General features: G+C 42.3%; 1 protein-coding gene across 2 annotated transcripts in view; it reads left to right on the forward strand.

The window, feature by feature from the left end:
• Positions 1-1913: 1913 nt before the first annotated feature.
• The window catches only part of GOSR1 (golgi SNAP receptor complex member 1), a 28726-nt gene continuing 4497 nt past the window's right edge, over positions 1914-26142 (forward strand). The window contains exons 1-7 of one of the 2 annotated variants that reach the window (XM_054287299.1): positions 1914-2024; positions 3614-3701; positions 3897-4004; positions 5059-5150; positions 5308-5382; positions 19531-19560; positions 25098-25180. In XM_054287299.1, the coding sequence (XP_054143274.1) occupies positions 3657-3701; positions 3897-4004; positions 5059-5150; positions 5308-5382; positions 19531-19560; positions 25098-25180 (433 nt within the window). In that variant the 5' untranslated portion in view covers positions 1914-2024; positions 3614-3656. The remainder of the gene's footprint in view (positions 2025-3613; positions 3702-3896; positions 4005-5058; positions 5151-5307; positions 5383-19530; positions 19561-25097; positions 25181-26142) is intronic. The other variant, XM_054287300.1, reaches the window with a different exon arrangement.

Below are 26142 nucleotides of genomic sequence, written 5' to 3' on the forward strand. Positions count from 1 at the left end.
CCCCTACCTGTGGAAATGCCCTTCCAGAACCACGTGGCTGCAGCTGTGCTGTGTCATCATCTCATCTGGTTCTGGGCAGGGACAGAGAGAATCCTGAGATATCAATGCACCTCATTCCCTGTTCCACAGGGAATTCCAGTGCAGGGAACACAAGGTGTGGCTGGGGAGGTGTTCTGGGAACAGGGAGATGATGATGCTGAGCACTCCCCTGCTCCTGTCCCACATCTGCTGTGCCAGAACTGCTCTGGCTGCCTTGTGCAGGAGCCATGAACATCTCTGTGCTGAGCAAAGAATGGGGTTTGGTCCCTTTTTGTCCCTTTTCCACCTGTAATGGGCTGCAGGACACCAGCACACAGTAGCATTAATCCTGCCTCATCTCTGAGCTGTTCCTTCTTTAACCAGAGACACAGTAGGTTTTATTTAAAGTCGAGTTTGCAAATGGCTCTTGGGGCTGCGTTTGGGCTTTGTTTGCTCTGGCAGCAGGAAATGGACAGAGCTGGCCCTGCTTTGTCCCTGTAGCAATAAGTCCTGTTAGGAACTGGCCCTTTCCCTCAGAATGCATTCAGAATTAGCTGTGGGAGTAGGTGTGTATATTTAAGGTGAGTGGATTTGAGATATTTTGCAAACGTGTGAGACTTTTCTACGCAGCAGGACCGAGGGAGGTGCCTGGCTCTGCCCCCAGATCCGCGCTCGGAGCTTGGCCGGCCCTGGGGCTGTTCCCGGGCGCTTCGGGAAGGCAGGAGCGGCTCCCGTGCCCTCGGTCCGTCCGTCTGTCCGTCCATGCAGCCGTGCCCTGGGCCGAGAGGAGCCGGTCCTCGCGGGCACCGTCCCTGTCGCTGTGGCTCCGTGCACTTGTGCCTTCAGATAAATAAATGTAATTTTCAAAGGGACTTGAATCGCCGTTCCGGGCAGCGGGAGGGGAGGGGGCGGCGCGGGGCTGGGCCTGGCTCTGCCCTCGGCCGCCGCCGCCTGTTTTTTACCTGTATTCCGAGATCAATAATCTGTATAAAACTATTTTGATGTCCACGTGCGTTCTCTCGTTCTTCCTTACAACGGGGCGGGCAGGACCGGGGAAGCGGGATTGGGATGGGGATCGGGGCTGGGGGAGAGGGATTGGGATGGGGATCGGGGCTGGGGGGAGCAGGATTTTGGTGGGGATAGGGGCTGGAGGAACGGGATTGGGATGAGGATCGCGGCCGGGGTCGTGGGTGGGGGAGCGGAATTGGGATGGGGATCGGGGCTGGAGGAGCGGGATTTTGATCGGAATCGCGGTCGGGGCTGGAGGAGAGGCATTGGGATGGGGATCGGGGCTAGAGGAATGGGATTGGGATGGGGATCGCGGTCGCGGTTGGGGCTGGAAGAGCGGGACCGGGACGGGGACCGGTAGCGGTATTTCCCCGCCCGGCCGCGGTGTTTCCCCGCCCGGCCGCTGCGCGGCGCTGCCGCGGGAGGCCCGCTCGGCCTGGCCCGCCCCTCTCTCCCCGGCCGCTCTGCCCCGCCCGGCCCGCGCTGACGTTGGACAACAAAGATGGCGGCGGGGAGCAGCAACTACTGGGAAGGCGAGTGGGGCGGGGGGCGGCGGGCACGGGGCGGCTGCGGGGCCCCCGGGGCACGGCCCGGGCACGGCAGGGCGGGGCCGCCGCCGGGACCCCTCTGTTCCCTCCGGGACGGGCAGCGGGCGGTGCCGGCCTGTCAGCCGTAAGGCGCCGGTGCCTGCTGAATGAAGCCCGCGGCCCCGCCGGACCCTCCCGGGCTGCGGGTGAGGAGCTGCGGGCGCCCAGCCGTGCTCTCCTATCGGCGTGAGGGCTGCCCCGGCCTCGAGGGCCCCCTCTCCCCTGTGGGTTTCTTTACGGGAGCGCGGAGGTGCGAGGTCCCCGGCCGGGTCCGTGATTGTCCCCCGGCCCTGCAGATCTCCGGAAGCAGGCGAGGCAGCTGGAGAACGAGCTGGACCTGAAGCTGGTCTCCTTCAGCAAGCTCTGCACCAGCTACAGCAGCTCCCGAGACGGAAGACGCGACAGGTATAGGTACTAGCCCGTTTCTTTATGTTTTACACGCTGCCGGTGGTGCTTGGTGCGGTTTTATCGTTTGCTGAGTGCTGGTCCCACCTGTGGCTCTCAAGGCTTGGATTCCTGGGGAGCTTTCAGCGCTTCTCGCTGCTGGTGCTGCTCTGGATGTGATGTTGGTGTGTGAGTCAGGCTGTGGGTGACAGGTCACTGGGGAAAGCTGGATTTTGGTCTGTGTACGCTCAGTGAGCTTTTTAATGCTTGTTACACTGGCTTAATTCTGAGTTTTTCTTGTATTAAACTAACAGGAGGTTTTCAGGGAGTTCAGTATTAGGGGAATTTAGCTTTATACCTCCCAGGTGGGCTGGTGTGCTGTTGGTAATCCCAGTTTTAAGGGAACTGGAGCTGTGCAGGGAACAAGCCCTCTCTTCAAAACCAGTGGCTATTTCTTCCTGTCTTTCTGCTGAGGTGAGTAATAATCACAGAACGGCTTGGGTTGGAAGGGACCTCAAAGATCATTTTGTTCCAACCCCTCTGCCATGGACAGGGACAGTGTTAATGAGAATAATAAGAGCTGCACGTGTATTTTTAGATGTGTGTAAATACACATGTGGTCTCTGTGTATATACAGAGGTGGTTTCTGTTTGCTTTAATTACATTTATGTTTGACTGAAGAATTAATGTGGTAAAACTCTTCAGGTGTATCTTGTGAGCCAGAGGTGAGCTCTTCCTTGCAGTTCCACAGCAGGAATTATCAACCTCTCTGTCCATCTGCAAGCTTTTCTTCGCTTATTAACTATATCTGTTGTGGGTGTTGCTGCTTTAGGTATGTGTGTTGATATTTTTCTATTTTATTTAATTTAATAACTGAGTCCATTTTATACCTCTCCCTCAATTTACAGTTCTGGAAGCCTGAGAGCATCTCAGCAATGATAATCTTGAACAGCTTTAGTTTCACTTTTGTTTCTGCCTCTGTGCTGTTACTTCCCATGTTATCCAGTTGTTTTCATTATTTTTGCTGTCCTGTGCCAAACTTACTTCTTTTACTCAAGGCAGATTACCAGACCCATGAGTAATCTCAGGGGTGTTATCACAGATCTGCAGGCTGGTCTGGGATGTGACTTTTCCTTGTGGTTTCAGTTCACAAGCAAGCATGGAAGGTGTGTGAAACTAATTGTGATAAATGGTGTCGTGTGTGTTGCTCTGTGGGACAGTGGTTGCTTAATAGGTCACAGGTTGTCCTAACACTGTTATTAAGCTGTGATTATGTTGCTGGAGTAACATGCTAAGAGTGCAGTGCTCTCTCCTGCCAGTCAATAAATAAATGAAGATTAAAAGCTGGGGGAAGGAGGACACTGGTACCAGACAGCTGTCAGGAATTTCTTCCCAGGGGAGGTGGTATTTATTTCCTGCACATGGTACTGTGTTATCTGTTCAGATAAGAGTTAAAGGCATGCAGAATAAGAAAATGTAATTTTTCAGAGCTTATTTAATCTCTAGCAGACCTGGGTATAGTGGAGCTTGCCAGCCCCTGTCACTGGTGGTTCCTTATTTCTGGTGCTCATGAAATGATGCAACTTTGCAGTAACTGCTCCTCCTCTTCTCCTTAGCTCTGACACAACTCCTCTACTAAATGGATCGAGCCAGGACAGAATGTTTGAGACCATGGCTGTGGAGATTGAGCAACTTCTAGGAAAGGTAACTCCAGTTACTTTGGGCTGATTTCAGCATTTAGGCAGCATCACAATCCGGATTCTGTGACAGATATTAGAAAATCCCAGTGTGGGTATTAAACAAGCTGTGCACGTCTAGCTGCCTCCTTCAGCTTGTGCATTGTAGTTTTCTTGCAAGAATAAGCCATTTCTCATTTTCTGGGTGCTTTTCCTCCTGCAGCTGACTGGGATAAATGACAAGATGGCAGAGTACACCAACAGCGCGGGCGTGCCGTCGCTGAACGCGGCGCTGATGCACACGCTGCAGCGCCACAGGGACATCCTGCAGGTAACCAAGGGCCTCCTCCCTGCCTTTCTGCTCTCTCTTTGGCTAAAATTATTATTATTATTATTATCTCTGCTGGTATCACAGAGTGTCTCACCAGGAGTTGTGAAAGCCACCGATTCCATCTCGCTTCTCTCCAGGCACCCGCTGAACTCTGAGTTGAAGAAAATTGTGCTTTTTATGTCATGTTGGTGACTGGAACTTAGCTGAGAAAGAACAATAAAGGGTGCTGCCTTGTGTGGGTGGGTTTTATATAGCAAAAGGGGAAATGTAATGAATTACCTTGTCTGTGTGGCTTGTCATGTAGCAGTGTGCAAGGGAATGTCACACTTCAGAAAACATGATTGTAAAAGCTCCTAAGCTTCTCAAGGGAGATGAAGGAAATGTGATGGTTAAAGCTACTAGTCAGTGCTATAAATTAACCATGTTTTCATGGTGTAGTAGTCTTAAAATGCATATTTTATTTGGCTGGTTGTATACAGTTTGATTTCTGTTTGGTGTCTGTGCAATCCATACACAGTGTGAAAATCAATAGCATTTGTATGAATGGTTACAGTGGTTTTGGTGCACTCCAGCTGTCAGTTCAATTGTGTTTTGAGAAGTACCACCTGCCTGACATGGTTTAAAATGTGAAATTGCATCTTAAAAATAGCAGTCATCTTTATTTTTTTATTAATCTGGTGTACCAACAGAATAAACTCAAAAACATCTTTACCACACCAAAGAAGTAGGTTTTGTTAAGGCTTCTGATAGGAAGTTTCAACACAAACCAATTCATCAGAAAGGTGAGGATATCTGAAACTGGGAGAAGGAATTGCAGTGGATTTCCCTCCACAGCTGTAGCCATCCAATTTAGCAGCTACTCTAAGAGCAGTGAGTTTTAAGAACAGTTTGGATTAACTTCCAGCATTTTTGCTGTTAAATTCCTGAATTGGTCTTGCGTTTTGTATTAGAGAACAACTGACAATTTTCAAGGTGGCTGGATCTCCTGTGGGTGTGTTGTGTTGCTCAGTTGACCTCAGGACCCTAATTTTGGGATAACTGTTTGTCATTACAGGATTACACACACGAATTCCACAAAACCAAAGCAAACTTCTTGGCAATACGAGAAAGGGAGAACCTGTTGGGCTCAGTACGGAAAGACATCGAGTAAGTTGTGTTGGTACAGCAAAGGTGTGGGACTGTCCTCAGAGGGGGAGGGTGCAGAGAATGCTTGGCATAGCTCATGTGTCTGTGCTCTGAATAAAGCAGAAGTTGTTCCTTGAAGCCACAGTTCTCAGTGAGGTTCTGTTCTGTTGCATTTCAGGTCCTATAAAAGCGGCTCTGGCGTGAACAACAGGAGAACAGAGCTGTTCCTGAAGGAGCACGAGCACCTCCGCAAGTAGGTGTTGTTTTCTCTTTGCTGCCTGACTTCTCTGGAGGTGAAACACCTGAATTTCACTCAGCTGGTTAAGTGTTCATGGCTTGTGCTGAGTGTGAGCTGTGTGGGGTGGACAATACTCATGGCAGTGTCAGTGATTGGGGCTTTAGGATTTTGTCAGTGCCAGTTTTGTGTTTTCTTCAGGGGCTTTTGCAAGTCACTTGTGACTCAGACCTCCTCCTCCCAAGGGAGTGGATGCCTTTCATTCTGACTGGGGTAAAGCTTAAAAAACTAAACAGAAACTCCCATGATTTGGCTGGGTTTCCCTCTCCTTTTTTTTCTGTCAGTCAGACAGAGAAAAACCTTTTCTCCTTTTGTCTCTAGACAAAAAGTGATGGAAGAGATTAATTCCTAAATTACCTATGCACTTAAATATTTGCATGTTGATTCTAGGTTAGCAGATAAGCCAAATAGAAAACACTTTGTTGTTATTCCTGTTGCAGAGAGGACATTAAGTAATGAGTAGCTGCTTTGTGTGTCCAGCAAAAACAGCACAGGTGAGAGCAAAGAGCTGGAGGATTTGTGGTTTTTGGAGAGTCAGGAGATAGCTCTGGTCTTCCTGCCTCTCTCCTTGCCTGTAGTTGTGCTAAATCTCAGGCTCACACGAGAGGGCAGGCTTGCATTTAAAAAACCAAATAAATAAATAATTACATGTGGCTTTCTTATGTTTAAGCTTATAGCCAAAACAGCACAAGGAATTTCCACAGGAAATTAAATAATTTTTTTTTTTCCAGTTGTGATTTATCACCACTTCATCCTCAGTTTTCTGTAATGTATTTAAAACTTAATTGACTGAAAGCTTGAATTAGGACTTCTATTAAGCATGATCTTGAAATAGAATGGTTAAATATTTCTGGAGTTGTAAAATACCCTACTAAGAAACTGATATTGTCCTGAGTCCATTGCTTTGAAAAGTTTGTAAAAATCAAGAGCAGAAAAGTTACAGCATTTTGTAAGCATTTTCTAGCAGATGTCTTCAGAATTTGAGTCTAACGTTTATTGAAGCATTGATTATTTGTTTTTTTAAATATACTAAGCTCTGCAGTATGTTTATAGGATTAAAATGCATGAAAAATAAAGTTAAGGCAGTTTTAGAAACAGTTTAAAACCATCTGGGTGATTATTTGAAAATTAAGACTTGAAAAAAAAACCCCACCACAACACTGAGGAAAAGAAAACCAGAAATAAGTGTGAGTTGGGGATCTTTAGTAAACAGGGCCAAAACTAATCATGGAATACTCTGCAAGGTGGAGATAACTGTAAGGGCTGTGAAGAAATCCAGTGTAAAAGGAGAAGACAACATTGGCAAGAAATCAAAGCTTGCAGAACTTTTGAGTTTAGAATCAGTAAGCTCAGAAAAAGATACTGGCAGAGGAAATTATTAGAGAGTTTCAACATATTTGTCTTCAGAGGAAGGAGTTAATGAGCTATTCATGCCAAAAAACTAAGAAAATGTCCCAGGAAATCACCAGGAGCTGGCAAATTACACCAAACATGCTCCTAGGATAAATTGACAAGCTTTGTGTGAGTCATGATGCTGAATATTTGTAGTGCAGTAAATCCTGGTGCCAGACTAATTGACAGAAGTAGATGATGAATATATTTACATGAAGAGACAGGAGTAAAAATCCAAATGTTTTCAGTGGAGTGAAATTGATGAAAAGAGCTTGAAAAACAGACACAGGAATATAAACTTTGCAATGTATTATTATTATATTCTCCAAAGCAGTGTGATAATGCCACAGGAATTACATATTCATGTCAGATATTGCAGCATTCACTTGTTCTTGACCCTGCCTAATTTATTATATTAAGTATTTCAACCTATTACATATTTATTGCATGATCTGATAACAGAATGTGTGAGCTGCTGCCCCAGTGCTGAGTGCCAGATATTCTGTCAGCCTTTTCCTTCATGCACAACATGTGAGACAGGATAAACACAAACTGGGCTTTGCTCTGGGCTGTGTTTTCCATGAATTCTCTTCAAAAAGCTGCAGCTGGGATTGTTTGTGGGATGTCTCACTGGGGAGCAACAGGAGAGACAAGAAACTTCTGCTTTTTGCCTAAATCTACCTCTTTCATTTTTTTGTCACGTTGTGAGCACCACAAAGAAGATCCTCTTAATGCTACACATGTAGGTAATCCTAAAAAAGGAGAGGAAGTGAAAAATCTGTGAGTACCAGATGCTGATGAATCAAAGGTTCCAGCACACATTAGGCAGCAGGGAATGGCAAAAAGCACTGAGGAAACCCTGCCAGTGCCTGGCTCTCCATTAAGCCATGAGGATCCTGCATCCATTTGGCCTCCCTTTCCCAGGGAGGGGCTGGCTGCTGTGTCAGTGCTGCTGGCAGCTGTGCCATTTCCACCCTGGAATCCCCCTGGAGCTGGGGCAGCCCTTGGGCAGGGGGCACTGGGGGCCCTGTGCTCTGCTCCCCACACCAGGGAGGGTGACACAAAACACATCCTGTTCTTCTCCCTTCAAAAGCTTCACTGCTGCTCAGTCCATTTGATAAATCAGCTTTTTGTTGGGAAAGGAGACTTGTTTCTCCTTTCCAGAAAGAAGTTCTGCTAGTTGGGGATAGGAGGCATGGAGTGTCCAAGTCACCCAGTTTCCTATGTGGGTTCTAGACAGGTAATTCCAGAGTAGCTTTACCAACCACTGGAGATATGAACAATAACACCTCATCTTTTAAATAAAAAATTAACTCCTGTTAATATAAATAAGGTTGGCAGACAGATGTTAGTGAGTACTGATACCCTAATATTAATACATTTTTTTAATATTTTTACCTGATACCTCAGATTTCTTGGCATGTCAGATGCTTAAAGAAATACCCAATCTATCATGGTCATGTTTGCTGATCATTTTTGAAATCCTGTTTTCTTGGGTCTGTGCCATTCCCTAAAGGTATTTTATCTTCTCTGTTTGTGTGCTATTGGCCAGGGGTACAAACAAGTCATCCTTTTTCTTCTAATGCTGTTTTCCATCTAAAGAGAGCAATTTTGATGAATAGATCTAGCTTAGCATTTTGAAAACTGCTCTGAAAAGTGCTGCCTCAGAGGAAACAATTCTGTTCACTTAGAGTCTGCCCTGAGAAATTCTGCAGTTATTGATGAGTTATAGTCTAAGTCAGCAAAGAAGGAATTAATGTCCTTGATTAAATTTGCAATATTGTGTGTGTATGCAAGTGAAAATCTCTCTTGTGTTGTAGGTGAGTGATAGCAGGGGGTACTGATGAGCTTGTGTAAAAATTGATGAAATCTTCAGAAGTTTAGCTTGAAATTACAGGTGTTACTACCCATAATGAACTCCTTTTAAAACTGGGTGAAAACACACCAATTCTGTCATTGTGGGGCAACTGTGTGATTATTGCTTTATTACTCAGCTCCAGCACTCAGAAATTAGTCATTTATCCCTTTCTAAAAGCAGTGGCTGGTGGTGAAGCAGGTGCCTGTGTGGTGCAGATCTCATTAGCTGTGGTTTTAATTGTTGTCAGGTGACTGCATGTTTCTGCTGAGTGTTGCTATGCAGCCTGTGAATCTATCCAGTAAAAATTTTTATAAATCCTCTTAGTTGGAGTCTCATGTGTGAATGGTGCAGGTAGAGGGGATGAACCTGCTGCAAGAGTTCAGACACCTCTGTGTGTCTTAAAATATTCAAAACTGGCACAAAGAGGGTCAGATTGCCAGACTAGGTGAGTAAGGAACTTTTTTTGAAGGAGGAAAAAGAGGAGAGTAAACAAATCAGAGGGACTTGTGCTGCATGGGAAAGAGAAAAGAGGAATAAGAGGAGTGAGCAAAAGAAATAACAGGAACCTGCAGCAGTTGTGTAATGGTGCTGATTAATAATACATACCTGAGCTGATGAGGAGAAATTAATGTTTGTGCCGTGCTTCATGTATGTGGAGTACTCTGGAGTAGTAAACACTTTTATTGCTTTCATTATGGGATTTTGTTATCAGCAGAGCTATTTGAAATTTCCTGCTGTTGTTTGGGCAGAAATGGTACATTGAGTAGAGAATAATCACCAGGAAAACTGCTTCCAAACTTTGGTGGTGGTACAGGCAAGATCTTCATGGAGGGAGTGCCTTAGTGACTGTTTTTTCTCTAAATATTGTCTTTCCTGACAAATTTTCACTTCAGCACTGATTTGCAGAGAGAAATCAGCTCAACAAAATTCAGAGACACCTTGCAGGGTTTTTGATTACAGGTGATTTGATCTTTTGGGAGGAAGCTGCCAGTTTCCTACCTTAATAGAATTTATTTTTCTTTGGTTCTCCCTGTTCTCTGCTCTGCATGCCCTGGTTTCCATTCACTGTGCTGTTGCTGCTCAGATTCCTGTGGATTTCAGTGGAACTTCAGGGTTGGATTCAGACCAGAGAGCTGTGCTTGCCTCCCTTCCCATCCCCTCCCCAATTTCCAGTTGCAGAGCACACACAGTGACTGCTCCAGCTGAGACAGTTCATCTGCATCTCCTTCATCTTCTCTTTAAAACAGAGAGTTCAGGAGAACCAGCTCATTCACCAACTCCTTTTTTCCATCCCAAGGTGCTTGGGGAAGCAGCAGGGAGGGAGGAATGTGATCAGCCCTTCCCTGGGTGCTGCTGCCTGCCTGCTCTGCAGCCTCAGCACTGCTGAGCTCCACTTTAGTCAGCCTGAGTAAGGCTTTTATTATTTTTTTTTTTTAATTACCAAACTTGCCTCTTAATTAAACTGATTTTTTGTTCATGTCAGAGCAGAATGCAGTGTTCTTGTGGTTTCATTCTGTTAATTTGAATGCAGATTTTAACTGAAGCAGCACTTGGGAATGAATAATCTTTGCTGTTATGAAAAAAACCCAACCAGCTCTGCCCTGGGAGGACAGAGGAGCTCTGCATGGCCCTGATTTGGAGGGTTTGGTTCTGGGGCTGCAGCACTCTGCCCATTGAACTGGAATTTACAGTGCAAGGAGGGATTGGGGAATCTAGGTTAAAACATCTCTCTGCTGGCCATTAATTGCAAGAGCTCTGGCAATGGTGTGCTGCTGTTTTCCCAAACACTCTTGGCTTGTTTTCTTTGTTTCTGGAAGAAGTTTGAGAAATTGCTGCATTAAAAGCGTGTGCCAGTGCTGTTTGGCTGTGGTAATCACCTCCCTGCCTTAGCACTGAATAACTCAGCTCTGGGGCAGGGCTCTGTGCTCTGTCTGAGCAGCAGCACAAAGAAAATGCTTTGCAAAGAAGGGATTTGAGCAAAGGAGGATTTTTGGTGTTGCAAAGGCTTACTTAAGGATGCACAACAGCTTGTCCTGTAATCCTGTTTCAAAATACAATTCTAGTCTGTCTTTCTGCTCTGTCTCCTATTCTGTGGCTGCAGAGTTTTCTTGATTGCATCAGTGATTCTTTGCTTTAGCCTTATCTCTGTCTGGGCTTGAATGGGTTTTATCTCCCAGGCTGCTGGCAGAGCCTGTGTCTCCTGAAAACTCCTGGCACAGGGAGAGGCCACTCTGCAAGTGGCTGGATCAGCTTCCCCTGTCACAGTCCCAGACTGAAAATGACATTTGGGCACATCATCTGCTCAACTGCTGCCCCAGACTGAGAATAATTTGCTGTTTTCTTATTTAATAGTAAATATATATAATGCTCAGAGAGGGAGACAATTCATGTCTTCTGGGAAAGGAGAAACTTCACTATATATAATTATGTGACTGTATGAGCAAGTTATTGAAGTAGTTTAATGAGAATTTGGGGAGGTTCAAAGCTTCCAGGCAATGAAGGAAGATGCTCTCTTGGGTATTATTATTATTTATAAATAACTTAATAAAAGATCATGAAAATCAGCCAAGCAATTCAGGATTTAAGAGGTTTTTTTTCTCTAAAAATAGTTTGAGCTTCATTAAGGTAAAATCAACTATTTCTTTTAATCTTCCTGTGCTGTATTTAGGATTTATAAAAAACCTCTACCCCAAGCCACTAAACCAAAGCTTCTCTGTCTCAGTGTTTATTTGCATGCTTTCCTGATAGTTGGATTGCTTTAACAATACTGTAATCAGTAATTTCCCTGACACTGATGACTGTTGTGACATTTTTATACCTCAATATGTCTAAAGTGATTGGGATACCAAATGAGGAAAAAAACCATCAAACCCTCCAGACACAGCACAAAACTTAGTTTGGGAATTTCCTGTGCAACTCCCAGTACAAAACTGAATTTTATTATTATCCAGGTGACAATGGATGTGACCACATTGACATTAAAAGCTTCAAGCTCATTGTTTGCTTTTTATCTGTATAAAAAGTGAAGGTTTATGGAGGAAATTCCATGTACCCAGGGAAAGTGGCTGTGGAAACTCTTGTAGGTGTTTATGAATGTCTGCAGGAGTTAAAGAGCAAACCCTCACAGAGTGAAAGATTGCCTGAATATAAAATGGAAAAAACAAGTGTCTGGGACAAAAACTCTGCTCTGGTTCTTGATTCTGGGCTTCCCCTTAGAAACAGCACTTTGGTCTTAATCTGGGGAAAGGGAAGGATATAAAACCACACTTAAGACTTCAGGGCTCTGTGGTTTCTTCTGAAGTTTTTTTGTTCCTTTCAGAAATAAACAAGTCACTGATGCATGTTTTATTTGTTTTTAGCTTTCCTTTCAACGTTGTTTCTTAACTAGGACAGCTTCCCCCCTCGAAGGTCTGTGTTGAAATTAGGGCTTTCAGGAGTGCTGAAATCCTTCCTGCATGGTTCTGAAAAGCAGGTGCAGCTTTTCAAGAGAATCAACAATTGTGAAGTTTTATAGAATTCCTTTTGTGCAATCTCAGAATCACTTTTATATTCTAATGCAGCATGTCATTTTTTTGTCAGTGTGGCTGTGCACTTCATTATTCCTTAGGGCCAGAAGTGCTTGCTCATTATTTGCTATTGGATCCTCCAGTAAAAACAAGCTGTTGAACTCAATTTGATGTGTATGGATATGTTAAATAGTGATTATTTCCATTTTCTCATATGCAGAGTGTATCTCTGGAAAGTTACCATACTGCTGCATAAATGTCATTCTTGAGTTTTTATTTAATTTCAACCTCTCCTAATGCATCAGAATTAGGTTCTCATTCTTGGCTGCTGAATGAGTGCTGTGCAGATTCCTTTGTGTTCCATCAAATCCATGATGCTAAGCAGAACTAGATCCAAATTACCCTTAAAGCATCCCTATTTTATCCTAATAATAGAGTTCTGTTTAGAACTTTTCAAGGACTTCAGTCCTGTTGTAATTTGAAAGATGCAGAGTGTTTTCCTCTCACTTGAGAGACTTGTTTATATCAAGTCTAGTTGCACTTCTGGAAGAATGCATCTTGTTCAGTCTCAGATAAAAAGCCCTGAGAACCCTGGGAAATTGGGTCAGGAGAAAAATGCTGAGATCTTTACCCATTAATGAATTGCATCCTGGGTTTGGCTTGTGGATGGTTGAAATGTTGTGTGCACTTTACATTTTGAACCACAAGTGTTTGTTATGTCGCATAGTTATCTATGCAGCTTTAAGAATCATTTTCTGCAGCTTTAATTAACAGGCAGGTAGAGAGTTGTAAATCAGGCGCCTCAGCCAAGTCCTGCATGAAAGCCACAGAGCTTCTCCCAAAAAAACCCTCAAAACCACAGCAGGTGGAAATGCAGTTAGGGAGCAGAACACGTGTCTGTCAGTGTGGATTTTAGGGTTTCATACTACATTAAAGTTGGGTTGTCATCCTAAGGATAACTCTCACTTCATTTCTGTGTTAGCTGGACTGGAAATTAAAAAGATATTAATTATGAAGGTTTTTATGTGATGGGTCTCTTGCAGAAGACATTCCACCTTGTGTTTTCCTCTTACTTAGGAATGTGTGAATAGTAGCATGGCTCTTTAGCCTTGCCAAGCTTTAGTCAAAAAACACTGAGCTAGAAAAGTGATCCCATCTATTTTGTTACAGCACAGATTACAAACAGCTTGTGTTTGTTGTAAGCTGAGCATCTCCTGTGTGTGTGTGCCCAACAAATCAGCCGTGCCAGGTTATCCTGGGAGAGCTCCATTGCACCCAGGTCATGGCAGACAGCAGAGCCTGAGCTGCTTCCTTTGGAGGGGTTTTCCCTTTGGTTCAGGGTCCCATCCAAATTCCATGTTTGAAACCAGGGGAATGGTGCAGGCAGCCCTGCCCTGGCTGCTGGCAGAGCGTGCAGATGTAAAATTTGAGGAAATGCCGATGGAGTCCATTAGGAAGTTACTGGAATTGTTCTGACAGTTGTGGTTGCTGATAATGACTTACAGTAAGGCCTGCCCTGCTCACTTCATTTCACTTTGTTCCTATGGGTAATATGGAGCAATTATAGGGGAGGGTCAGGCTCTCCAAGAACTTCTCCCACCACCCTGGTGGTGCCACCCTGGCACTGGTTTGTGCCCTTCATGTGCAGAGCAGAAGCTGCTCTCATTTTTAAAGTTTTTACCTGACTTCTTTGGGTAAACTGAGCACTGCAGGTTATTGAGAAGCTCTTATTCCCTTATAGATTTGCTCTAAGGGAAGGAGTATTGCTGCTGCTCACCCTCTTGGGGCTCTCAGGCACTCTCCCAGTCGTCTGCATGCCAAAGAGCTTTCTTGGCTAACTCCTCTTTTAGAGAAACTGTTCTCCCACTCTGATCATCCCCACACAACTCCATACAGTTCAGTGGTGGTGCAGGCTATACCCTTTGGAAATCCAGGAGAAACAGATGTTGTGAAGGTGGATCCCTGTTTTAAGGGAGAAAATCCCTTGGTACCTGTTTGCCTCCTTTAAACTGAGTTAGAACAACTAATCTTTTTATTGGTTACGTGTTTACAGGTGTTAGCTGCAAAGAAAGTGCCTTTCTTAGTGTATCTAAACTCCAAATGGCTGGAACTGATGAGCTGGTGAGTTATTTACTTAGTGATGTAGCTAGAAGTTGGATTTTTTGCTGAATTTGTGTTACAGGGTTGCAGTTGGAGGAGGTTTCACCAGATTATTTTCCTGGAAATCCTTTGGCAGATTTTTCCCTGCAGTGAAAAGAGATGCCTTCTGTGTATTTTTTGCCCTCATGTACAATTTCTTTCCATCTGGAAAGAAATTCAGCACCAGCCAATGTTGGTTTACTCTTGCCTAGAGCAATGGATTCTGTTCCAGTGCCTTTCATTCTAGATTTAACAAACTGCTTGCGTTGATGAAAAGCAACGTGATATTTTGCTTTTTTCTTTTCCAATTTTGCAACTATTCCTCATTCTTACAGAAAGTGATTTCTGAGATGTGCAGAAATAAGCTCACTGAGGTGTTCAGAGATTGTAGGTGTGATGATGTTCAGCAAATTTATACATTGATTAATGCTCACATTTGTCCTGGGTTTTGTGTTTGATTGTTGCCTTCTGCAACAGACAGTGTGACAAAATTGCATTTCCTTAGCATCCTGATTTGTGCTTGAATTAGCACTCAAAGAAAACCAACAAAAGAGAGCAGTTTGGGTCAGTATTGGAACCTTTCTTTGCTTTTGGAGTGGTTTCTGTGGGGAAAGTGTTCATCCCTGAAAATGCCCCATGCCTTTGGGTTTGGCCAGCCAAGTTTTCTCATGCTGGAAGTGGAAGATGTGTGCTTCATGGTCAGATATATTGCTCTTAATAAATAAGTACACTTTACACCAATTCTTGTCTTCTTTAGCAACTTTGAAACTAAATTGAATCAAACTTGGGACAAGTCTTACAAAATCTGGCATATCACAGGGAGGAAAAAAAAAAGTGTTCTGCTTTACATTCTTCTACTTAAGTTTTTAAAGAGCTTAATGACTTTATGAATTTTTAATATGATAAGGAATGTTGATGGCAAGCAGAAAAAATGAGTTGGAGATGTTTTTTTGGGTTTTTTTGGTGTGTGTGCACAGTGGTTTTTTACTATTATTCTGTTATTATGATGATGGAAATAACTGAGTGTATAAATCAGATTTATCTCATACCTGTAGATTTGTATTAGAGTGTATTTGCAGGATTTGCATTCCTGGAAGCTCCACATTGCCTGGTGATCCAGGACTGTGAAAATCTGAAAGATTTATGGGAAGCAGTTTCAGAGAGCAGAGACTTAGTGATTTATCTTGCAGTTAGAGAAAGAACAAAGTAAAATTACTATTTCTGTAGTTATTCTTTCTGAAAGGAATAAAATAGTTATCAAGTGCTATATTAGTTTATTCTACAGGGTTTTCCCTATCCCTTTTAAATTATCCCATGTGATAATATTGCCCTTAATTTCATCTGAAGGGTTTAAAGCATGTTGTGAGATGAGTTGTGTGCAGATGAGTGTTACTCAGCTAAGTATTCATCTCTATTAATGAATTTTATTGAAGTACAGACACACAGATTTGCCTTACAAACAACATAAAATGCTTTCTTTTAATTCTAAAAGCCTGATATTGTGAGCAGGACTCTTTCTATCATGGGGGGCATATTTCACTTAATTTCTCCTTCAGATTAATTTACCTGTCTGCGTATTTAAGGGACAAGCTGTGCCATATTCTGCAGGCAGCAGTTGCACAGAGGCCTGGCTGTTCCATATGTGTGGCTGCTGCTGGGTTTGTGCCGTTCCTGCAGGAGCTGATTGCCTCAGCAGCTTCCAGCCTTTCTTTCCTGTAGGATTTTTAAAAAGCTTTGTCTGTCTGGACAGGTGAAAATGCAGAGTTTATTGTAACAGATGGCAAGTCAGATTAATAATGCCCAGAACCATCTTTTTGCTTGGGTGTTCATAAGGAAATGTCCACTGGATTTGTTGTCTTTGCTTGGACAGCAGAAGAACAAAGTCAATAGATTTTAATTTAAGAGCTTCTTTTTGTAGTGTTTTGAATATGTAAGTTAAGCACAATTGCCTCGTTCAATGTTAGTTTTTTATTCTGGGAAATGAACATTATTTTTAATTGTGAGAACAGCTCCTATTTGTGGAGAACAGGTTATTAATAGTCAGAGATCTGCAAACTTCCCTTGTGTCTCTGGGCCCTGTTGTACTTTGTGTTCCTGATCTTCCTTAAATCTGACTTATTTTTATGGTTATGAGCTGTGAAATGAATGAAACAGATGCTTCTGTTTGGGTGTCACTGTGAGTGAACTTTACAATCTGCATTTGCCAAGGAATCCAAACCTGCAGAGCAGAATCCCTGCAATGTTCCTGCTCACAGTGCCTGCCTGTACCAGGGAATGTCGTGGCCATTCCTGTGGGGTTTGTTCACATGGGAAGGAGGGATGAGTTTGGAAATCCTCTCAAGAGCTGATTCTTCTTGTGCTTGAAAGCTGTGCTAATAAATCTGTGCTTCCTTTAGTCTGCCCTCACCTACACATCTTCATTCTGAAGAAAATTCCTGTGCATCTCATCCTTTTAAATATTTGGGGTCACTCCACATCAATTGAGAAACATTTGATCCTGAGGTTTCAGATGCCTTCTAAATGCCCTGTGTTGGCATTTGCAGCTCAGGCCTGTTTGTGCTGGTGCTCAGAACTGGCTTTTACTGGTTTATACATTTTTATGACTTTCTAGAATCATTTTACTCATTCCCAGAATTTATTTTTGTGTGTGTATAAACATACATACACATAGAAAAATAAAGCAGTGTCATGTCATCTGAAGCTTTTAAGTCACTTTTTGTGTTTATGTGTCTGACTAAGGAATAAAACTGCCCATCTACAGCTTTCTCTAGCATAAAAAGCAGTGAGTGTCCCTGCTGCAAGCTGGCAAGCCTAATTTGGGTGCTCTAAAAGCCTTGGAGGGCATCCTGGTTCACTTGAGGTCTGTAAAAGTGTTCAGCTTCTCTGTCATCTTCAGTTCATCAGCATAAAAATTCTATCATTTCATCAGTTAAATGAACAAAGAGCTGGTAATGATTTTTCTAAGGTAGGTTTTTTAATAGGGCTGTTGTAACATTTTCTTCCACAGAATTTTTTAAAGTGTAGCCTGTTAGCAGCAAGGTTTTTAATACCTTTTCATTGATATTTTTTAAAAAGAATTGAACCTTTTCTAAAATGATTCATTCTTGTGCACTGCTCTTGCTTTTGAGGCTGTTTTCTAATGGTTTTGCAGTTTATTCTGATTATGCCCTGCCCACATAACACACTAGTCTGTTAGAGACTATCTATGAAAGGCACATTCTCAGCTGGATTGTGTCTCTGGGAGTCTCAGTGATTACAGAAATCTTTAATGCATTGCTTTCCTGTTCTGCCTGCCTTGGGGACATGGGGAGATGCTGTGAGACTGCTCTGTGTACACAGCTAGGGTGTTTCCCTTCTCTGTGCCAGTGGAATAAACACCTCACTGTGAATAAAACTGATTTTATTTGCTTAAACCAACGTGCTCACAGCTGATGTGAATCTTAGAGTGCAGCTCTGTTTGCTGCCCCAGTCAAGTCCCTGGCAGCTTAAAATTGAGCAAAATATTTTTAGTGCTCTGTTCTGTGTCTGTATTTCTAACCATGGGCAGCCTGAAATAGAAACCTTGGTGTTTTCAGTTCTCTGCACAGAGGAATAAAGTCATTGTGTTTGCCTGTCCCCCTCCCCAGCAGGTCACACACGTGGCCCAGCACGTTCCTCCAGCTGGAGCTGTGGGGGGATCTCCAGAATTCCTGTGGGAAGGAGAAAAGTTCCAAATCAGGCAGCTCAGGCTGAGTCAGAGGCAGAGCTGTGCTGCTCTGGGGGCTGGCAAAACACTTGGGATGAGGAGGGTGCAGGGTGGAGGTGGCCATGCCCTGCTGGCATCTTGGAGTTTGGAAGCAATCAATTCTGATTTACTACTGGAAGCAGTAGCCAGTACAGCATCAAACTGCTTTTCTGTCAGGCTCATTTCCTCCTCAAACTGCAAACTGAATTCTTTTTACCATTTTTCTCCAAGAATTTGTGTGAATCTGTGGGATAAACAGAGCAGTTGTAGGGGTGCACTGTGGGAATGATGCAGGCACCTGTTCCATGGCAGGGTTACATTGCAGATATTGATTGCTGTGACAAGAGGTTTTTTTTTGTGACATTTCACAACTGCCTGCAAAGCAGTGATGAAAACCCTGTGTGAAAGCTGAGCACAGAAAAGGGGAAATAGCTGCACTCCTCCAAGGATCTTGTTACTCTCTTTAATGGTGTGTGTTGGGTTTTTAAATGAAATGTCCTTTCTGGGCTGTGCTTGAGGCTGCCCTTTCTGCACAGGGCTGGATCAATGTGTGACAGGCAGGACAGGGCCACTGTCACCAGGGCTGTGTGTGACACATGGGCTGTGCTGAGTTCCATCAGCCCAGCTCTCATCCAGCTGCTGTTCCACAGAAGGATTCTGCCAGGGTTTGGGGAGCTGATCCTGAGCAGGGCTCTGAGATGGACCCAATCTCAGCTTTTTAATCATTAATGATATTTTTTGAAGGGGTGGGCAGGATTAAAAAGCAATAAAATTAGCTGCTCCTTTCTCTAATACTCCTTTCGAAACAGGCCTACATAAATCACAGTGCTATTTCCCCTTTTCTTGTTTTCTCAGTGTTTTATGTTCTCCTCAGCAGCTGCTCTTGCTACACTTAGGAAATGCTCCTCTGTTGCAGACATCTTTTATGAAAAATCCTTTCCTGAAGATTTTTCCTCCTGAGAAGCTGAGAGGCCTCAGAAATAAAATGTAAACATTGATTATCTGCTGCTGTGGAATGCAACAGGTGCATCTGTGATTGGCTCATGTTGGTTGTTTCTGATTAATGGCCAGTCACAGTCAGCTGGCTCGGACAGAGAGTCTGAGACAGAGCCTTTGTTATCATTCCTTATTATTCTGTTCTTAGCCAGCCTTCTGATGAAATCCTTTCTTCTATTCTTTTAGTATAGTTTTAATATAATATAGGTCATAAAATAATAAATCAAGCCTTCTGAAACATGGAGTCAGATCCTCATCTCTTCCCTCATCCTCAGACCCCTGTGAACATGGTCACACTCCTCCAGTGCATCTTCTCTAAACTCTGTATAAACCAAACCCGTGTAGCAGCAAAATATGACAACATCCAGAAATAAAACATTCTAAGAGCAAATTTATTAGGATGATGATGGGGATCATTGATTAGTGATCTAAAGTAGTACTTAGTGCTTGTTACTTTCTTTAACTTGTTTTTTTTTTCTTTTGGCTTTCAGCTCAGATCGACTGATAGAAGAAACAATAAGGTAGGAATGAATGTAAAAATTTTCATTATTTTCCATACAATCAGCATTTCCATTAAATTGTGTCTAAATATATCAGTCCCTAAATTTATACAGTAACTGTATTGTTTCCAGCTCCTTGGCAGTACTACAATGAATTGCTGCTGGGTTTGGTTTGGGTTTTTCCTATTCAATATTGACATAGGAATGTTGCTTAAATATTTTATTCACCCTAGCTTAGAAAATTTGGGTGAATCACCTTTGGAGCAGAGTGAATCCCAGGCTGAGCTGCTGAGGGCTATTCCTGTAGTCAAGATGTTCCTTCTCACAGTGACACTCCTGTAAAACCTGATTTCTGTGCCTTTCAATGTATTCAGAATATTCAGCACCCAGTGTGCAGCTGATAGAGGTGAGGGCTTTTACCACAACTGCTTGAGAGGTTATTGCTGTTGTACATTTATTTATCTTTTCTTACATTGTTTGGATACTTAAATGATACCTTCTCTAACTAATCTAGACATTATAGAACTGCAGCAACACAAATTTTATTATCTGTGCCCTTTCCAAGCCAACCTTTTGCAGACCAATAACTCAAACTGTAATAATGCCCAGTTTAATGGTTTTAAATTTTAGATTATTGCGTTAAAACAAAAGAGAAGAAAAAAAAGGTAAGAAGTCAAGTAAGATATGCTTTCAGACAATGCATGTACTGACATAAATGATCAAGAAGAATAATTAGAGCTGCAGCAGGGCTGTGTCCATTAAGGGCTGGTTTAAGTGCACACAGTGGGCTCAGGATAATTAACATGGAGGAGAAATGTGTTAAACCACATCAGTGTGCAGTGATGAGCCAGAAGTGATCAGTGCAATAATACCTGAAAATGTGGTGCAATTTCACCACAGCCTCACAGAAATATTTCTCCAGCTTAGCCCGGCTGTATTTGTTTTGGGTTCTAGTCCTTTCCTCTCCTTTATTGCCCTGCTTGTAATCTTACTTTTCCATCTCAGAAATGCTCAGTGTTTGGTGAATTTCTTCTTTGCTGCCACTCCAAGTAAGCAGAACATTAAGCAGCATATGGTGATTTATTACTCTTAATATCCTGCAAAATTACATGTAATTACTGGTAATTATGTCATTGGCCTGGCTTCTGGATTCTGTGTCATCAGAGGAGCTCAGAGCTCTCAGCCTTGCACAGTTTGTTATCTGGAGTAAATTCTTGCTTGAGTTGTTGCCAGAAATGTTTTACAGTTTTTTTGGTACAAAAAGAGCTGGTTTGGTAACAACGTGGAGTAGGAAATGTAATTCCACTTATATCTGAGTTGAATTCTGCCTCTCTTAAAACCAGGATGAATTTTTTTTGGTGAATTTTTTTCCTTGTGGCCCCCAGTAATGACAAATGTTTGGGTGTGACATTAATTGATGGCAAATCCTGCTGCCTCCCAAGTGAATTTACCAGATGAGAGTTTACCCAACTCACCAATTGTTTTATCTATTGTAACCCAAATAAAAGAGGGGATTGTGCAGAAGAAGCTGTTTGAGGACAGATTCCTTGAGATGTAATTAGCTTATTCTGGCTACTGCTCTGTCTTCAAGGTTTACATCTGCTGCAGTTCACTACTCATTTTTTAATTAAGCCAGTCAGGAAATCACGTTTTATTTCCTTCACACTTTTATTTCCTTAGGCTTTGTTACCAAGCACTGATTCCAAACATTGAGAAGCACATTTTTGTGTGTGCAGAGGCTTTTGTTGATGAGCTGCAGCCACTAATTGTGAGCCCTTGCTCTGATTTTCTGTCATTAAGAGAAGTGAGGAGTCTGAATCTTGCTCTCCACGGAGCCAACATCCGTGCCAGGGAGTGCATGGGCACCTGAGCTGAAATGATTCAGTAACCACAGCACTGAGCAGGGCTGTCACTCCAGATGTGTCATTATTACTAAACTTTTAATCAATTTTTAAATGAATTACGTGCCATGGGTTCTTACTGCAGCATATTTCTCTCCAGAAGCGAGTGGGATGTGATACTTTGTACTGCAGTTCTTTTGGAACAGCCTTCACTTCTCTTGGCCAGATTTAAATATAAGCAGAGATTTTGCTTAATATGTTTGGAGTTCTCAGGTTTTCATTTTCAAACATTATCACTCCTCCAAAAAAGCAGACCATTTATTTCTTGTTTTCTAACAATTTCTGTTTTTATGTTGGCTCAGTTGGAATATTTTTTATAGTTTTGCCTGTACAGTGTGACAAGTTCTTAGGATTTTATTGTAATTCTGTTTCTGAGACCTGATCCATCAATGTTTGTATATTGGCAGATTGGACTGAAGCCAGACCAAAGCCATAAATTCCATTTTTTAAAATGGTCTCCTTATGTATTTTGTGTGTCTCTTTAGGTAGTAATTAGGATTTAATAAAAGGGAAAAGCTCAGCTGCACTGAGTGTTGACTTTTTAAAGGCATGAGCCATGTTTGGAGAATTCTCTCATTTCACAACCACTTTGTCCAGGCAAAATCACTTGCATTCCTGGGGAAATGTTTCCTCTGTTTTTATCTTAGGCTTCATCAAAGGAAACAATGGAATAAATAAAGGAATATATAAAGGGATTTGCCAGGCTGTGAGTGTAGGTATGCATTGGTGCACACACATATGTGTATATTTAGAGATACAAAGATAGAAATGTATCTCCAGACAAAGAATAAGTGATGCAATCAGAATTTTTACCAATTTAAACCTAGAGCTTTCATTTCTATGCACAGTCACAGAGTCCATTCCCTAATCATAGACCTTGTCATGAATTTCAATGAGCAAGTATGATTCATGGCATGCAGAATGAAGCAGGAGTTCCAGTAATACGTGAATTATTTGATTTTTAATAACACAACTTCTTTCTTTAGAGTTTTGTTTCAGTTCTCCAGCAGTGTAGATTTGACTGATGTGTCTCAATGGGTGAAGCCAGGAGTTGATTTTTTGCTGCATTTCCCTCAGTGGCACTGGATGGATGTGGCTGCAGTGTGGGGTGAAATAACAGCTTAAACATTAATTTAACTCAAAAATCTTTGCTTCCAACTCAGGCAGCATTAAAAGTGTATTTCTGCATGTTAGACTTGTCCATCTGGGATAATGCCTGGAAGTGTTTATTACCCTGAGGGTTTTATGCCAGTGAAAAGAGCAGACAGAGTACAAATATCAGTTGGGTTTGCTTTGGAGGGAGGTTTGGCTGCTCTCATACCCACGGCACTGCTGAACAATCAAGGGCAAACTTGGAATGTGGCAGAACTTTTGAGGGAAATATGACTGCAAGCACAGGAATTTGAGATTCTCCTGCTGCTCTGGGGAGGAGATAGGTGGGGTTTTTATGGCTGTGACCTTGGGCTTAGCTGGGAGAGATTTCTCCAGAAGTGCAGCAGTGCTGAGCATTGTGCTTGAGCAGGGCTTTAATATTAAATATAGAGAGCAGGCCAGATACCATCTGGTTTTAGAAACTTGGTTTGCACCCAGCTCTGGTAGTTCCAGCCAGTGCAGCACTGAGAATAGTTCCTGCTGGCTTCCAAGTGAAATGTGGAATTGGGGTCATCCCTGTTCCAGTCAGAAATGTTTCATCTTTAATGGGAAAGGTCCACACGGGTTCTGGAACAGCAGAACCAGGTCCTGAGATCTGGGGTTGGGCTGGGAGTGGCTAAATGGGGCCAATCTTGTGAATGGCAAGGATGGGATTCATTTTTTAAATCTGCATTTGTCAGTGAGGCAATGGCAGCAGCAAGTCAATGAACATATGTCAGGGATGGGAATGGAACCAAAACTGTCTGATGGAGGATATGAGGAGTCTGCAGTGCTCAAGATGCAGAACCAATCTCTGGACTGGTCCCCAGGAACTCTGATTTCTGCTGCTTCTTAGATTTAATAATCTCCTTTACAGATCTGAAGGCTTAGATAAACCAGCTCAAGGGTTGAATAATCAAATTATACGTGAACAACATTGCTTTTTGCTTGAATTTTGATTTGTTAATAGTAGCTGGAATCCAGTTAAGCTCTTGTTCATGAATATCACAATTACATTTCATTACTAGACCATATCATATTAAAAATTATAATTACCCCAGGTTTTTTTCCTTCAGAGCTCTCCAGTAAAACCCAGCCCTTTGAGCTAAATTCTTGAAAATACTGGATAAAAAAATGAAATTGGTTTCAATCTCTTAACCCTTTACATGCTGCCTTTTTATATGAAATGGAGTTTCACTCCCTGGATGTTAAAGCAGGAACCTTGTGTTCCCTGAATAATTATTTCTAAAGGCATTTTGGAGGTGGCTCAGGAGCACTTTATATACTGGAAATCATTTTGTGTTTTCACTTCTGTAAATGAATGGATGTTTTAATGAGTCATTGGATGCATCTTACAAAAATATGGGACTTAATTCAGAAGTGCTTTGAGAGACACTGTATTAAAAACTCATCTGGACAAATATCAAGTCAGTGTGGGGGTGGGAGATGGGAATCTGTAGGTTACTGAACAAACTTTCCTGTGTGCAGATAGGAATTTTATTTTTTTTAACTTGATTCTTAGTAATTCAAAATTCCCTGAGTGGTTTTCTTAACAGCAAATTTTTAGTGGTTTTGTGAGTTTGTTGTTTTTTACTTTAGAGGACTAAAATACCTGCATTGAAAAATTGTATGTTTGTATCAGGTAAAAGCAGCATTTCACATTTTCCTCCCTCTGAAATGACAGCTTTGGTTTCCTTTTATATTTTTCTGTTGTGTTTTTCCACTTAACTTTTACTCCTCCAGAACATTTCCCCTCCATATTTAAGGCTCTTACACTCATCCAAGGACTTATTTTAATCATTGTTATTCCTGTAGATGAAGTCAACAGCAGCAGAGGTGACTTTTCTGAGTTATTATGAAGCCTTGTTGTATTTCTGTCCTGCTTTATGTATTTTTGAAACACATGCCAGCAAGGAGAACAGTATTTGCCATATTTTTCTTTCTCAGGCACTGTGTCTTCAAGCTTTGTCAACTGAACAATTCTTTATAATCTTCATTTAATATCTTGTTTTTGAGAGCAGAGTTGCTTTTTTTCTGACCTTCAAAATATTTTAAATTTGAAATGGGAAATTCATTTTTGTATTGGTAAAGAAACAAAGAAAACGAAAACTTATATACCATGGGGGATATTCTTAATTAGAACCAGATCTCAGAAACTGATTTTTTTCTGTGCTGTGATGGAAGCATCATTTGGGATGAAACAAACTTCCAAATTTACAGCTTAAGCCATGAGAGCATAATTCTTATGTTGCTTGTAAGGTAATACCAGTTTTCATTGGGGCTGGAGGAGAAAAGTCAAACCCTGCCTGTTTCAAGAAATCTCAGAGTTTCACACTGTTAACAATTCACATAAAACTGAAATCATTTAACTGTAAAAGAGGGAGATTAATGGGAAAATTGTGGTTTCATTCATGTTGCTTCACCCCATTCATTGGCCTCTGAAGAAGCATTCCCTGCTTGTTCTCCTCTTGCGGGAGCTGTGGATTATTCTTAGCACCAACAACTTGATCCTCTTTCTTTCCCCAGCATTGCCATGGCAACAAAAGAAAATATGACTTCTCAGAGAGGGATGTTGAAGTCAATACAAAGCAAGATGAATACCTTGGCAAGTATCCTTTTCCCTAAATATTGGTGCTGCCTGTGCCTCAGAAGAGTTGTGGCACAATGTTTCACTCTGTCATCAGCAGTGACAAACAGGTCAGGTTTTTATCAGGCTCACCTGATAACCTGACTGAAGCATCTTAATGGGAAATGTGGTAAGTTGGTTTTGGTCAAATTTCAGCACTGCATATAAATTAACAGAATTTCATTTTCAGGTAGAGGCCTGTAACAGCATTTCCTGGCCTTCCCTGCTGTATGCTGTTCTAGAATTACAATTTCATTTCAGGTGCTTTTTGCTTTCAAAACAGCTGAAGCTTGGTGTTCCTCACTGCTTGCTGTGGTTTGCAGCTTAGAGAAGTCAGGGCCTGAGAGCATCCTCTTGTCTGTCACACTCTTGTGAGATTTTGGCTTGTTGGTTTCTGTGCATGTTCTGTCTCAGGGCTGAAGATTGTGCCACGTTGTCAAGTCAGGCACGTTTGTGGTTTTCCCACTTATTCCTTCCCTTCTTCAATAGACAATGTCAGCACTGTTTGGTCAGACACATGACATCCTGGGAAGATGCATCTTGGTAACCCAGAAATTTCATTACAGTTCTTAGCAGCTGGCAAGAACATTCCAATAAAATCTCAGTAAGCTTTGGCCTTAAAAAGATTCTCGATTCCAAAGACACGAAGCTCTGATTGTCTTGTTGGCAGTTGTATTTTGTACATTAAGAGATAGATTTACACCCTGGTGGTTTTACAGAGCTTGCACAGAGTGTGGGTCATGCAATGTGCAGGATTTTCTCAGTTAAATGCCTTTGGTGGTTCTCTTCACCAGTGGCAGAATCCCATTGAAGAAAATGCTTTGGTTGTCTCTTCACCAGTAACAGAATCCCATTGAAGAAATTCCACAGATGTTTTATGTAACCACCCCATTTTTTTTTTTTATTCTCATTTAAACACAATTAATAAAAGTAACTAAGCCTCAC

This window comes from Melozone crissalis, unplaced genomic scaffold (genome assembly GCF_028551555.1).
Source record: "Melozone crissalis strain CALT ecotype California unplaced genomic scaffold, PUWL_Pcris_2 ptg000057l_1, whole genome shotgun sequence".
NCBI lineage: Eukaryota > Metazoa > Chordata > Aves > Passeriformes > Passerellidae > Melozone > Melozone crissalis.